The sequence below is a fragment of the Chelonia mydas genome, chromosome 2 (genome assembly GCF_015237465.2).
Source record: "Chelonia mydas isolate rCheMyd1 chromosome 2, rCheMyd1.pri.v2, whole genome shotgun sequence".
In the NCBI taxonomy this organism is placed as follows: Eukaryota; Metazoa; Chordata; order Testudines; family Cheloniidae; genus Chelonia; species Chelonia mydas.
This window is the reverse complement of record NC_057850.1, coordinates 228,199,881-228,216,316: the sequence shown is the minus strand read 5'-3', so window position 1 is coordinate 228,216,316 and position 16,436 is coordinate 228,199,881. Positions and strand designations below refer to the sequence as shown.

Sequence of the window (16,436 nt, the reverse complement as noted above, 5' to 3'; positions counted from 1 at the left end):
CAGCGTACAATGTGTCTACATACGGGGGCTATGCTAGCATAACTATGCAGACATAGGCTCTACATGTAGACATAGGCTCGCCCCCCCCCCCCCAACACTTTTCAAATCTACACATGAACATATGCAATCACCTCACCCTTCACTGAAATACAGCCCTCTCTAGGTTAGGATGCAGAAGCTGTTAACAGCATAGAGCAACATTGGAGCTTAGGGCAAAAACTGGAGATGCAGACAATACCCAAATGAAAGTGCAAGGGATTTAAGAAGGAGAATGTACAGTAAGTACCCCAAATGGAATTTTAGGAACCCAGGAATGTAACAAGGTATTACTAAAATTGTAATACAAAAATATAGGTGCTTTCTAGCAAAGTAATAGACCGACTGACTGCTACTGCGTTTGTACAGTGCCTAGCACAATATGACCCCATTCTTGGTTGGCCCTTAGGCACTATTACAGTAATAAAACAATAAATAAATCCAGAAGTCATTGATTACTCGGGGATGTTAAGATTTTTTACATCGTCCCCATAACTGGTTCATAATTGCAAAAGATAAAACAGCTTTTAATCTTGTTATCTAATTTATTAGCATCGACTTTTACATCCCGTACGTTGAATCATAATGGAATTTCCATGGAACTAAGTACAACAGTGAAAACAGAACAATATGTCTGACAAATATTATCATAGTAAACACTAAAGCACATAACTTGGCTTGTATTTGAAAAGTTTCACAGGTACTTGCTCACTTGCATGGACAATATATCAGATATGAAGAAAAATCTCCTTACACCTTATGCTTTTGTCATAATATATTTTCTTAATTTCTGTTTTACTGCAGATGAGTGACTGAATGGAACAATTGTGCACTTCATAGTGGTAATCTATAATTATAAATATTGGAAGCAAATATGAGCCTAGATGCTTCTTAGATAGCAATGAACATACTGTTTTCCTTGCAGATCGTATTTATTGTATTTTTGAAGGACATTACCAATGAAAATGCAAGTTCTCATGAAAGTCAGCAGAACACAAATTCAATGTAACATGTACATCAGTTTTCAAAATTGTATTAAACATTTGTTTTTCATCACTCACTCTATAAACTGTGTCTATTGTTTTTGCACTTCAAGTGCATTTAAAATATTTTGAATTAACTATGACTTACAATGAAGATATAGAGTTATATACCAAAATATTACAGGAGGATGTCCTGTGCATCAATACACATAAAATATGAAGACAATAAAATTACTATTAACAAAACAGAAAAAAAATATAAGTAAAGAGAAGCTAGCCAGGTTTGTCTTTTTTTTATTAAACAAATTGTGTATTTCTATATGCCTCATAAGAAGGTGGCATGTCTGAATGCCATAAGCACAGGTAACCTTTTCAGTACTGGTGAGATTTTTTCATACAGGTAATCTAGCTCGTTTCTCAATGACAGTTTGGACAACACAGGCTTTTTTAGAATCCTGTGTCATGTAACAGTGTAGGCATCATTATATGATATGACACTTTTCATTAAGAAAAATAATATCAACATATTTTTCACTGATAGCACCCAACCACTACTCTAATATTTGGAGCACTATACTCTTTTTTACATCTTTTGAATGCAGTGGAAAATTAGCACCAATCATGGATCTTGGAGTGTAGATTTCAATAACTTGGTAGTGTAGTGTAAAGCAGGCCATTTGTTCAGATAGTCAATAACTAAAACAATCAATAGCATAAATGAAGAAAATGTTCAACTTTTTGAGTATTAAAGGAATTTGAGCATTATAGCCCCACAAAGGGCTGTAAGATAAACAAGTTAAAGAATAATAGAAATCTTTTGTTATACTCCTAATATTGCTGGAGCCAATCTTTGAATAAATTAGCTCCGAACAGCTGTCAGCAGTATTGCCTCTTTAGGAAGAAAAAGGTATGACAGAGAACCAAAGAAATTTAGGGCTGGAAGGGACCTCAAGAGGTCACATACACCAAGCATATCTAGACCAAGGCTTACAGGTGTTTATCCAATCTGTTCTTAAAACCTTCCAATAACAGGGATTCTACAATATCCCTTGTTAACCTATTCCTATGCTTAACTATCCTCATGGTTAAAAAGTTTTTCTGAATATCTAACCTAAATCTCATTTGATGCAAATTAAGCCCATTACTTCTTGTCCTACCTTCAGTGGAAATAGAGAACAATTGATCAATGTCCTGTTTATAACTGCCCTTAAGATATTTGAAGACTGTTTATCAGGTCTCCCCCTCACTCTTCTTTTCTCAAGATTAAACATACCCAGTTTTTTAACCTTTCCTCATAGGTCAGGTTCAAAACCTTTTATCATTTTTGTTTCTCTCCTCTGTACTCTTTCCAATTTGTTCATATCTTTCCTAAAGTGTGGCACCCCAAACGGGACACAGTACTCCACATGAGGCCTCACAGAGCAGAACAATTACCTCCCATGACTTAGATATGACACACCTATTAATGTTGTGCAAAGCCTAAGTTATAGTTCATCATATAACTGAACCAAATTATATGTCATATTGAAATAAATATAGTCAAAAGCTTCAAAATTTTGAATTTTTAATGAAAAATTTCATCCAGAATTCAATTTGACAGAAAAACCAAAAAAGTTGATGAAAATGCATTTTTTTAATTTTGGTCAGTGACAGATGCTGCCACCTATAGATCTGGTCAAAATTTTCTGATGATCCAAAAAACTGTCAAGATTTCAAAAAAGAGGCACAAATTTAAAAAAAAACCTCCCATTTTTTCCATATTCCAACCAACTCTAGAAATAATTATGACTATCTCACGTTAACTGTGTACCTATTTCTGCTGCAGTGATCTGAAGAAAACAAACATTATATGCAACATATGAGAATGAAGATATTATCATCATAAGATCAATTAATACCTTTAATGTGTTGGAAGACTCACTTGAAATGTTATTTTTCAAAGTAGATCAGAAAACAGTTCAGTTTGAAACAGTGACCACTTTGCAATACAACATAAAAGGATCAGAAACAGATTTTCATATAAATGTGCTTTATTGCAGAGAAGTTACATTATTTACATGCTGTGACACATTACAACATAAATCTATCAAATATTTCATGGTGGATACTTAGGTTGCCAGATAATATTTTTATAAGAACTACTGAATAAAGTGAATAGACTTTACAGCTTTATTTACTCTACAAGTCTGAGTAGCTAAAATGTTAAAAGTGAAAAGGCAGTGTTTTCTCAGGCGGGCCAGTCATCGAATGCATGCAAAAGTCTAAGGAGAGAAAATATAAAAGTGCTGTCTCCTTTTCAGATCCATAATGCCACCAAAGCTGATGGGAGAGTAATTATTTGTATTTTAAGCATATAATTCTTGCATAAAATATACAAGTCTATTAAGATTGGTATAAATCTAATTATTTATGAAACAAAGGAGAGATGCAGCTTACACATGCATTTGAAAAGGACAACCTAGCAAATGTTTGTGACCTGAGCGATTATCATCTATCTTCTTAACAAATCTGCTGGAAAACATCTTAATTCTAGAGTTGTATTTCTCTTGGCTGAATAATGACAATGGAACTCCAGAAAAAGACAACTAAGCAATCTAGCTAATATATGCTGGTGGAGGAAAATCTATGGAATATAGAAAATCATTTAAGTATAAGTTAGTATGCCTTCTTTTAGCAACATTTCTAGCAGGACCATAGTGAAATATAACAATTCAGTGAAGTTTGGCCCCTTTGTTTTCTAAAGTGCTAAAACAATCTAAAGTACTAACAGAGCTGAAACCCAAATATCAGTTACGGTATGTGTCAGGAAAATCATTCCTTAATGACTGTAATTGTTTTTTTAAAAAAGTTCTCCGGTTTCACCAGGCTTAAAGTACATTAATTGAGCAAGCCTAAAATCCATAGGGATAATTTTTAAAAAGAGAGGGAAACATTCTGTCCATCAGAAAACAAACATGAAACTAAAATATCCATTCTGGGTCAGATCCTTGGCTGATATAAATCACTGTTATGCCATTGACTTCAATGGAGATATGTCAATATATACCTGTTAAGGATCTGGCCCTATTTCTTTGCTGCTGAATTTTCCCATTCCAGTTATCCTAAGGAAAAGCAATCAGCAGAGGGATCAGCCGTGGCACAAATACAGTAACACACATAGGAACTGATCCTGCCTGTGATGCAACAGGTACCACCAGTGCACGGATCCCATGTGGATCCCCAGCTGGCCTGGTTTGGAGAGCTACCCGCACATGACTGCCACATAGCAGAAGCAGCCCATTCACACGCCGCGCCACAGGAGTGCACAGGTGGCAGAAGGGGCATGGTAACTAGTGAAATCAAGGCATGGCATCACACCCCTGTGAGATCCAGGAGGTGGTAGGGGAATGCAGAAGATACCCCCACCCCATTACTCTGTGCATGCCAGCTGCAAGTGTGGGTGTCATCATGCAGACAGGGACAAGGCAGGGACCAAGCTGCACCACAAGCATCATGGCCCCAAACACACTCATCCCTGCTGGAGAAAGGGGCATGTCTGAAGGCCCATGTGCTCCTCTGCCTCTCAACACGGGCTGTCTTCTGCTGCACAGGCAGATCCCTGCACATGGATAGGATTTGCGCCGTGTGCCTCTCCAGAAGGCAGTCAGCTTGCTCCTAGAAGGCTCTGTCCACTTGGTAGCACCCTGAGATCTATGCAATGGCAGAATGAAGCCCACATATCACCCAGAGGACTTTGGGCTTGCTAACCAGGGGCTTGATCCTAATCCCACTGAAGTCAATAGACAGACTCCCATTGACTTCAATGAGCTTCAGCTCAGGCCCTAGATAACGTTTGTAGGATGGGGAGGACAGAGAGAATCTGTGTGTGTGCACTCTAATTACAACTCTTATCCACAGGCACACTGCTGGAGGCAAGGCCAAGTCTCTCACTCTCCTACAGGATTGGCTGCCTTTGCCTACACTCTGAAAAGGAGAGGGAATGCCCTCCTCGTTTCACTTTGCCCAAGTCTTTTATGAACCCACCTCTATGAGGCCCAAGAGAAGTGAGATTATATTACATATGTGTATCTACATATGCATTAAATATATCTATATGTATGTTTAATACACGTACATGTATTATGCACACACACATATATTAAACAACACAGCATTAAGTTATCCTCACTTCTGGCTTTCCCGGTAAATCTCATCATCTCTCTCAAACTGAAAACTCTTCAAGAGGACTGGAATTGCCTTTATTTTGTGGTATTGCACATCTCCAAGCACAAAGCTGGGTACATGACAAGTCCTAGATTTAGATGAGCCAGGGTGGCACCTTGTCTGCTAGTACTTTATTTATTTATTTATTAGTCTTTGTAACCTCTACAATACCTCGTAAGCCCTGACTGTGCCAAGATTTATTCCTTTGTCAATCCCATTGACTTCAACTGATTACTCAGAGTGTATAAAGTTAAACATGTCTCAGTCTTTGCCGGATCAGGGCCTTAGTTATCCCTGGGGATTAATTGTATCTAACATATTATATGTTATTACAAATGTTACACACATGTAACATAAAAACATTTGAGAGCGGAGGAGTTTCGGGGTGTGTGTGGGAGGAGTGCGATGCCCCATCCTTTTCTTCTCTTTCTGTCTCTTGATTGCATTTTGGGGGGAAAATGTTGTCTTAGCACTAATCTCCTCTTTTTGATGTTTAAAGGGCCAGTTCTTGGAAGTTCACCAGCAGGAAACACAGCAGCTCTAAACTATTTAAAATATTTCCCTTAGCTGTGTGTTTCTAGTGAAACGGATCATATTCCTAAGGTTATTTTTTGTCATCTTTGTTCTTTTTCTTTAGCAGAATATGGTCAGGATGAAATACTGAGAAATATACTGATGATGGATGATTAAAGCAGGAATTCTGGAGTGATAAATGATATTTGTCAAACTTGTAACAAACAACAGATAAGTTGTCCTTGGACTTATCCAAATATACAGCTAAATAGATGACTTGCTCTCCACTAATAAAGTCTATGAGTGCTAACAGAGAAGTGCCAAACAAATAACTTACCTTGTATAAAAACCCTGAATAATACAAACTATAATTTTAAATAATAGAGAGTAGAACAGAAAATTCACAATATAAATCACAACAAAACCCAAGGTATTTTCCCATACAAGTTATGGCTTTCATAGCCAGTGAAAGCTTACTGTAATTCATAAATAAACAAAAGTCTACAGCAGGTATTGTAAATTGCAATAATAATAGAGTATCTGCATATTGCATAAATGTGTTGTTGTGTCACATAATATCAAAGTTATTTGCAAAATGTATACAATCTGGAATGCTTTAATATGAGACACAACAATGTACTTAAACATACATGTATAAGAAAATGAGAGCAATCGTTATATAAAATGTATTTTTGGGATGCATTAAGTTAGCAGTGCTATCAAGGTTAAATATGTAAAGTGAAAAGTCATCTTTTCAGTAAGCTGCTCATTGATACCAAAGTTTGCCATCAGGACATTTTCCATGCCACACTTCTATTGGATCTTTAAAGTCCCAAGGGCAAGTTTTGCCCAGTTTGGGGCATTCAGGAATAATTCAGTTGGAATTTGATTAATTGTTATAGCCATTCACTTTTTTTTTTCTGTTTGTAAGAGAGAAATGGTTTTGCAAAGGCAGGTGTCTGTTCATTTAGACTGTAAACTCCTTAGCGCAGGGACCAGGTCCCCTCCATGGTTTGGATACCACTGATCACACTGTTGGCACTCAACAAATAAATAACAACAATAATAATAATAATTAATAATTTATTTTGCTTATTTCCTGCTTTTTTCATGTTCTGATCCCCTCAGTTAAGTGATACTCCTTAGGAATTTTCAGATCCTCTTGGCCTAGTTCCCCTCTCACTTTCCTCCTTCCTGTAGTCTTTCTTCTTAGTGCTGCTACTCTTTTCAGTCCAAAACCTCTTATTTTTGAGGAGTTGCTGTTTTAGTTGTACCTAAAGTGGCTGTGTTTGATAAAGCTACACCTCTTTCTGCATTTGGTAAATCTGGTGTTTCAAACTCCCATGGGCAGACTTCAGCTCGAGACGTTAAAGCTTGCTGTAAGTTACTACTTGATCTATAGGAGTCAGATGAAAGCATGTTTCCCTCCAAGGGTGTGTTTTTTTTCTTTCCTCCCAAATTATTGAGCTTTTCCCTTTCAGCTGTTTGCACTGCAGCTTTTTTGGGCAGTTCCTCAGATTCCCCAGCACAAATATTTGCTGCATAATATTTATTAACATTCTCACACTTAAACCCAGGGATGAGCTGAGACTTGGAATTTAAATGTTTTTTCTCATCTTCAAAAACCTGCTGCTCTGGGGTCTCCTGAGTGCATGCTTCCGACGTCTCTGTGCTCTTTTGATTCGATTGCTGATACCCGTCAGCTGTCTTAAGCTTGTGATGAGATTTCCCCTTTGGCTGGGAGGTGTGATTTTTCTCTGTTTCTGAGGAAGCAATAGACACATGTTTTTGAACTTTCGACTCAGAAGGCACAGAATCAGGAGTTTGGTCATAAATCTCCCAAGGACAAATTTCTGCTATGTCAAAATTGTCCTTAAGCAGTGACTTGCCTGTGCCTGTGTCAGGATTTGCAATTGTCTGACTAACCCTTTGTTGTTTCATAATTCCAGATTTATGGGGCTTCCTTGTCTCCTCAGTGTGAGTAGAGTTTTTCCGATGTGAATCTTTATGCTCCCCTTTATCACTGGCTGAGTGTTTTTTGCTGGCTTCTTTAACCTTTTGCTGAGGTTTATGGGATCTACTGCTTTCTTCTAGACTTTGTGTTTTCCCAGTTAACCCCAGAGTCTTTTCCTTGGCATTAGCAATAACACTGAGAGATTTTTGTAACACAGATGGTCTTGGTTGCAGAGGCTTCTTATCTGCACTTAAGTTGTGTGCACTTACTGATTTGCACACTAACGGGACGGATTCAGTGGACACAGCTTCAACTTTTTCTGTAGATTTTTTTGTGAAATTTTTCCCTGTCAAGGAATCCAGCAGTGAATTATCAGCATTTATAACTTCTGCGCTTTCTGTGGATAAGCTATTAGACTCCTCTGTTTGATCTCTAACATGATCGTAAGTGCTATGGGACTTTTTTAATGAAAAGACTCTGTTTTTCAAAGATTCCTCCTTTGGCTTTACATAACTTGTGGAATCCTGTGGGTTCTTTCTCACGACTGCAGTGTTCTTTGTAGCACTGTGGTCCATAAGGTCCTTATCCTCCCTGGAGCACTGCCTGGTGACTGTCTCAGGGATTTCAGTAATTCGTCTCATTATTGAGCGACCCAAGCCCTTCTTGGAGCACCTCTTTTTCTGGAGATGTGGGTTATTAGCAATCATCTTTTTCCTTTTGTAGATTTCAAGCTGGGCATATAGTTTCTTCAACTCATCCTAGAAAACAAACGGCAAAACTAGTACATATGACATAAATCAAGTCAAATGACCAGTCTCAGTGAATTCCATTTAAGTTCCAGTTGTCTAAATATGACATTAAATTATTTCATTGCATCTTTTCTACTGTTTAAATTTGTCATTTCTCCATGTACTTGGATTACATTTTTCATTGTTAAGGTATGTTCAGATTTAACCCATTGCACAGAATAGCCATCACATATGGTCTCACAGCATATTCCATGCACAGACAGTTATCAAATACTCATGCTGTATTTCTAGGCTTCTTCTGGAACCGAATGGGGTTACTGTACATTCTTTATTAACCAAAGAAAAAGACAACAGCCCCTTTCTCTGGGCAGTGTACAGTCAAAGCACGAGTGGGAGAGAAGTGCCCTTTTATCAGCTGAAGTAGGGATGATGTGTTTTGATCAGTTTATGAAGTTTTATAACAAGTAACACAGTCTCTGCTCATATTAGTATGTTTTCCCCAAAATATGTCACATGATTTGATATTGCTAGAACTGAGCTGGCCCACTTTATCTGGAGTCTGCAATAAAAAAAAAATCAAACTGACATGGCTCAGAGTTTACTGGTAGAAAAACACTTGTCCTTAAAAAAGAATTTCAATTAAAAGTTTTGTATTTACCCTGATGTCCTCAGGGTCCAAACTGTGCTCACTCCAAGCTGAGTTGATACTGCTGTTTAGATAGGACCCAGATCGACCCATGTCCAGTTCATCTTCATATGCTTCAGTAGCTATGTCATCTCTTGGGTTATTGCTTGAGTGTGAAAACTGCAATAAGTATTTGTAAAAAGATGTTGCAGTTAGTGTATTGATAAGGGTCACATCAACATTCAGAAGTGTTCAACTATTCTCCAGGTTTCATTTTACAAGCCTGGATTCAAACAATGGCTGTCTCTTGGTAGGCATTATTAGAAAAGGGTACTATCTTGTTAATTATTAATTATTATTGAATAGATACTACTATTAGTGGTGGGTTAACCTGAAAAAGTTCAGAGGTTCACTTCAGAAAATCCAACCCTAATCTGCGACTCCTTGGATTTCAACTCAGTCCTGGCCCTTGGCTATTGTTCCTCTTTCCTATCTGACTTCAGCTCTGACCCCGGGCTTGACTCTCAAACCCAACTCCTGATCCAACCACAAGATCTAACTGCCCAAGCCCCAGTTGTGACACCACCTTACTGTAGGCCAAAGATGCCACCATACCTTGTGTATCTTCTCGCACAATATTTCCCCTCCAAGCACAGATCAAAGTCAATATCCTCCATACAGAGGGCCCAAATTTACCTGTACTCTTATACACTGGACAAACAGACGCTTCACAACAGTTACAGAACAGTTATACTGAGGAAAGTTACATTGCAAAACTATTACTCATATGGCACTGGTGTACTTTAATCTAGATACTCAGCAGAACAGACAGACATTTCATGTGGCAAATGATCAGCACTACGGGGGCATATGCAGAAGGTGGCCAGGAATATGGAGACAGAATTAAGGATATTGTAAGTATGTTAACTTTGAATTTCCTTATGTTTGTGTAATGAAATTTTTTTCTTATTATAAAGTTCTAATAATTGATTTTTATAAGTTAAATATATTCACAAGGTTAATTCTATTAACAAAACTTTTTTGTGGGAATTTCCTTATTGTTCTTTCATCAAGAATTTCCGTTCTAAAATTAAACTTTCTTAAAATGGAAATGCTCTGAACAAGAACTGAAATCAAAGATAATCATAATAATGTTAAAATACAGCAGTGGGCAAACATATCATTTCCTCGTAGTCTTGTGTGAATTCTGATATGTGCCTTCGCAACACTTTTGAAACAGTATGTATCTCAAATACTAAATGTCATAAAAGCACTTCTGATTAGCAAATACAAATAGTGGCTTGTGTTCTTTGCAGTTAACATTATCAAAAATAATTGATTATTCAAAGCAAGAATTTCTGCGTATGTAGTAATAAAAGAGAACAAAAATTAATGAGTTTCCCAAATATTTTAAGATATGAAAAATTTTCAAATATATATATATTTGAAACAATATTGGACCAATATCCTAATCCTCCTCCCCCAGTTACTTGCTAATTTTAACAAAGAACTGCTTCTGCAGAATTATACTGTTCTTTCTGTGGACTTGACAAGAAAAAAGATAGAAGAAGAATACCTTAGGTATCAGAAGTAACCCAATGGTAACTGTCACCGTCAAGTGCGTGTGTGCAAAGAACAACATCAGCATCCAATCGGACTGAAGTCTTGAGGCAAGACTAAATCTGAAAATAGAATTCAGAGTGTTGGCAATTTGTCTTTTTTAATATGTTAATCTTAATATTCCTGGAGGTAATTTGAATTAAAGATAAAATGATGTGTTTCTTCTGTATTACTTTTATATAGACTAAAAGTTACATTTTCATCCTTTATACATGTACCATAACTCCAAAGGAACTGCGGGGCACAAAAAACAGACCTTTAAGAATATAGCTTACTTAAATATTCTCACTCTATTCAGATCCCCATTGACTACAACTGAGCTATGATAATTTACACTTGTTGAGGATTCGGCCCTACAATTTTTTGATTATTCACAAAAGCACATTCTTCTCTATTTTACAGCACACTTCCTAAATAAGTTGCAGCTACAGAAAGGGGCTGACAAACTGGCCAGCCATAGTCACAGAGAACTGAACTGAAATACATTTTAGAAGGGCTAAGTGGGGAGTACAGAAATGGCCTTGATTGCAGGAGCTCCCAGCTCAATACTACAGGGCTTAACAATCTTGCAAATTCTAGTAAATGAAAAGCTAATTTGACTAAATTAATTACATGAAGCTAAATTAAGTAATTTTTTGCTGTGCTTTTTTAAAGTGTCATAGAATAAGCACTGCAGTTAGAGCTGGCTGAAGCATGTTCGATTTATCTGCATATGAGAGTTCCCCAAAATGGTAAGCAACGGAATGGATGAATGGATGTACCACTGGCTTGTAATATGCAGGTTTAAAAAAATAATTCAAATAGAATTGATGTTTGCAACCTCTTTCAACTTAATATACATTTTATAAGAACCATATACTTTTATTAATATCACTGATCTGGCATGAAACATTCGTTTATATGCTATAATAATATACACATAATTTCTTGTTTATTACTTGTAAGCATCCTGGTTCATGCATACAATAAAATATAACAGACTCTTCCTTAAACAGAAGTTGCCACACTTATATTTTGGAAGATTTTTTTTCTAAAACTCAGTTGGACTTTGTGTTATCCAGAAATATGAGGGGTCACTAATTGTAGTCATCATTTGGTTATATATTAGAGCTGGTCAAAACATGGGGGATTTTCCATGGAAAAGTTCAACAAACAAAAGTGTCATTTTCATCTAAATTTTCCACAAAAAATTTCAATTTTCAGCAAAAATTTAAAAACAAAAAAATGTTGTTTGGGAAATGCTGCTGCAAAGCCTTTTGGGAGTTGTAGTTTGGCTGCCTCATACCACCATTCTCTACAGGACGCGAGGCTCCTTGGTTGGACTATATCTCCCATGATGAATCATCTCTCTTCTTCAATATAGTTGGGGGAAATATTTCAGTTGTCAATGAAAAGACAATTTTTTCATGGAAAATGTTGACATTTTTAATCAAAAATTTCATTTGATCAAAAACCCAATTTTACTTTTAAATGGTTTTGATGGAAAAATGTTAACCAGTTCTCATATTTTTCATATAAAATTAGTACAAGTTACTTAAAAAAAATTATATTCGGGCAATAGGCAGAGACTGAGTAAAACTTGATAGCAATCGGGTGGGAGGTATGACAGCAAGCCCACCTTGATTAGTCAGTGGCCTCCAGTATAAGTACTAGGGTCCCCACAGTGCTGCCACGCCTGCCTCTCTGTGAGAGAGAGCAGATCCCTTCTGCTCTCTAAGAAAACGGAGCCCCTGCTACCATTCCTGGGAGGACAAGAAAGCCATATGCCAACTGCCACAGCCTCTCTGGGAGGGGAGAGAGGGCCCCTACCACCAACACTGCAAAAGGACATTGGGGTCAGAGTGCAGGGGCAGAGGTACCGGGGTGGGGCCACGAGTGCCCCATGACGTGGTGTTCTAGTCAGATGGCTGTTCAATGGCCTGGCAGATGTAACTATAGCATTTTTAGAACATCCACTACTGCCCATTCCTTGTGAAAATACGTAGAGTATTGTTCCAAAGCACTGCAGCTCAACACAAAAAATAAAGGGACATTTCAAGGGCACTAACTGGCATTCTTAGCAAGAAGCCAAAGCCTGTATGGGTCACAGAGACTGATGTATTCTGTCACCCACAGATCAAGCAGAAGGCATGCTGGAAACAGCAGCTCCTGTCCTGCGGGGCCAGGCCTCGCTCTACCCAAGCCTGGTGCAGAGAGGAAGCGGGGGTGGAGTGCACCTAGAGAGCAAGCCCACCCAGCCCCACACTCACCTCAGGCAGTGGCAGCTCCTGTCTGGCGACCCTGGGGATTGAAGAGCAAACCCGACTGGCCCCACACTCATCCTGAGTATTAGTGGCTCTGTCCTGTCCCATGAGGCTGGCCTGGGCCTATCTCCCCTCTCCAGCTCATTGGCTCTTGCTGCTAGGAGGAGCCTACCACAGCATCTCATGGTACAAGTCAAGGCTTTGCCTCAAGCTGAACATGTATTCAAAGGGCAGTTGGTAACCTGGGCTGAGATTTGGGGGAGGGGATTGAGCTCCCTCTATCCCTAGCCATCTGCTGTGTATGATTGGGGCTGATGTGTCTGTCCTTTACTTATGCTGTTCAATAAGGTAGTGTGTTTGTAAATATCAGACTGGAAGAAAATATGAGATTGGAAGCAATTTCTTTAATTTCCATTGATACGGCCGAAAGCCAGAAAAAGCATTTCACACTTTGAATTTAATATTACTTGTCTGAAGATGAAGAACGTAGAAGCTTTTCGGAGGTAGCGCCACTCGTAACCTAACTGAACCACCTTGGCGTAAAATTCCCAGCAGAATTCATTCTGTCCTTAGGGGTGGAGATTTTGCTTCTCTACAGTTGTCTGATTTTATCACCATTTTATTGTTCCAGCTCTAGCTATATATACCTAAGTTCTTATATGGCATGCATCTCTGTGGTATTTGAGTGCTTCCCCTAATTACCGTGCATACACAGTCATATATTTCTCTGTTTCCTCCAATTTTCAGAGACTGGACTGTGGTCTGTGGTGTTATTTTGGGAAGGCAAGCCCAAAGAAGTGGATTTTGTATTTTGCTGTGAAGATGCAAAGACTCATGGTTGTTCTGATCTCAACCCATCTCACCCAGATTGGTGGCCAGTTGTTGAGAAGTTCCATCTCCTACACAGACAGTTTTCACTCAAGCTTGACACATGACACATGGTTATAAGGAGGTTTATGTGTCTTGATGTTGACTAAACACATTACATAAGCATGGCATTAATTAACTTGAACTACATCACAAAATACCATGACCTGCCACACAGTAACTCCATTTTACTCATGTGCCATGATTCGTGTCACCAATGTATCCATTAACAAACTGTATCATATACATGGGTGGGAGAATTGAACATAAGAACAGCCATACTGAGTCAGACAAAAGGTCCATTTAGCCCAGTATCCTGTCTTCCAACAGTGGCCAATGTCAAGTGATCCAGAGGGAATGAACAGAACGTGTAATTATCGAGTGATACACCTCCTGTTGCCCATTCCCAGCTTGCCACAGCATGGGTCCCTCATGGTTTCACTTCTGCTGCCTGCAAAGTAGTTGCAGTCCACCACTAGTCCTGTTGCTAATACTGATGGATGGGAAAGGAGGGACTCACTCTGTCATCTTTATATGCTAATTAAATAAAAATCTATTTAAAAAGAGGGATTCCTGTACACAAATGTAGAGGTGGTCTAGGGTATTGTGGGTTTGAAAAGGGACTGATACCTGATATGTAAATGACTGGCAAATGTCAAAAAGATCAGGGTTTGATTTGGATGCTCATCTGAACTTTACTCAAGCTATCTTAAGCTGCTGGAACTGTCAAATATTATGGTGTTTATCTCATCAGAATAGGTTATGCTGCAAGACATCCAGTGCATCCAACTTTTCACACATACTCTGTGAAAATGCTTCTTGGATTTTGGCTGTTTGGGTTACACCCAGAGTTTAGGGAGAAGGAGGAGGATAAAAATGAAAGAGGATGGGAAAATAAATGCACAAAACATTGCAAGAAGATTTAGTTTATATTGGGTTCTGGGAATGTTCAAAATTTTAGAAGGGGTCTTACATTTTCCAAACCAGTTCATTCATCCCTATTTAATTATGATGTATGATCTCTTATTTCAACAGAATGCCAATACATCCAACAGTAAGAGAGGCACAGGGCAACTATGACAAACAGCAAGGAAGAAAAAACACTAGATCTTGTGCTGAAGGGAATAATTCTTCAGCAGCAGGGATAGAGAATATGCCCTACTGGCCACTTCCATCTCACATTTATATGATTCTTTCCACTTCCTTATTCTGACTATGCTATATTTACACTGAGAGAAGTAGCTATTCCAGTCAGTGACAGGCGGGAGATGTCTCCAGAACTGCATGTTCAGAAAATGACAGCTTCTCTGGCCATTGCAAGGACTATAAGAATGATAATAAAAGAGTCTGAAAATCTACTGATTTTTTGAAAAGTTGAGCTGATCAGAAAGGAAATAAAATCAGACATATAGAACAGAGGGAAATTCTCAAAAACTCCAATGTTGCAAGCTTGAGTGGCATGGTAGAGTTGTCACAGCTGTGATGAAGGAAATGGGGAGGGAAGAAAGTTTAGAAGGAAAGATGAGAAGTTCTGTTTTTTCTGCGTTTGGTTTGAGGCAACTGTGACTCATCTAGGAAGACATAAGAAAGGCAGCAAGAGACATGAGCCTGACGAAAGGGGAAGAGGTAGATTTGAGAGTGGTCAACACAGAGATGATAAGAGACCTTAGGAGTGGATGTGGCTGTCCAGGAGACAAAAGGAGAAGGTAAGCGAAAGGAGACAACAAAAGACATAATGACAGGTTTCAGAGTAGCAGCCGTGTTAGTCTGTATTCGCAAAAAGAAAAGGAGTACTAGTGGCACCTTAGAGACTAACCAATTTATTTGAGCATAAGCTTTCGTGAGCTACATTGGAATGCATCCGGTGAAGTGAGCTGTAGCTCACGAAAGCTTATGCTCAAATAAATTGGTTAGTCTCTAAGATGCCACTAGTACTCCTTTTCTTTTAACAAAAGACATAAGAATCTCATAGTGTGAGACAATTTGTAGAGTATCCCAATATTTTGGATTTTCCAGAACAATTTTATTTCTGCAGTGAAAATTTTGCAAAACCAAATTTGATCATTTTCCCACAGCTGTAGCAAAGACCCCCTAATTTTTTGTTACCATTACTATAATTTCCCACAATTAAATTCAGGGTACATTATAATCCTTATAAAACATGAATTTCCATACATATTTGTTATAGTATTACATACATAAACAGTATATTATTATTGCTTTATTTTATATCCAGCATATAAACCACTATGCTTCATGCACAAACCAATGTAATTATCTTAAACCAAGGATTTTCACTTGCTGATCTGGAAGAATTCACATAAACTAATATACCGTACTTAATTGCCAGTTTGGGGGAGATACAAACCAGTGTGTGCTGTGTAAATGAATTAAAATGGACAGTAGTTCTGCTAAATCTAATTTGTTATATATATTAACTTTTGATCCAATTGACATAAAGAGCATGTAAACTAGCCATACTAAAAAAACAAATCACATGATTAATAAGTTGATTACACATATTTTTCCAGTCCTATGAGAACATTAGATTTAATAACGTTTAAATTTGCAGATTAAAATATTTACGAGGTCCTTCCGTTTTGCATCCTATCCAGTTTACCCATTTTAAATTGCACCATAGGA

The 16,436-nt window shown here is 38.0% G+C and overlaps 1 protein-coding gene across 1 annotated transcript in view; it reads right to left on the bottom strand.

Moving 5' to 3' along the window:
• Positions 1-609: 609 nt before the first annotated feature.
• GPR158 (G protein-coupled receptor 158) overlaps positions 610-16,436 on the bottom strand; it is a 306,945-nt gene continuing 291,118 nt past the window's right edge. Inside the window, exons 9-11 of the mRNA XM_007058480.3 lie at positions 10,640-10,745; positions 9,097-9,243; positions 610-8,447 (exon numbers count right to left, since the gene is read on the bottom strand). Of these exons, the coding sequence (XP_007058542.3) occupies positions 6,978-8,447; positions 9,097-9,243; positions 10,640-10,745 (1,723 nt within the window). The 3' untranslated portion in view covers positions 610-6,977. The remainder of the gene's footprint in view (positions 8,448-9,096; positions 9,244-10,639; positions 10,746-16,436) is intronic.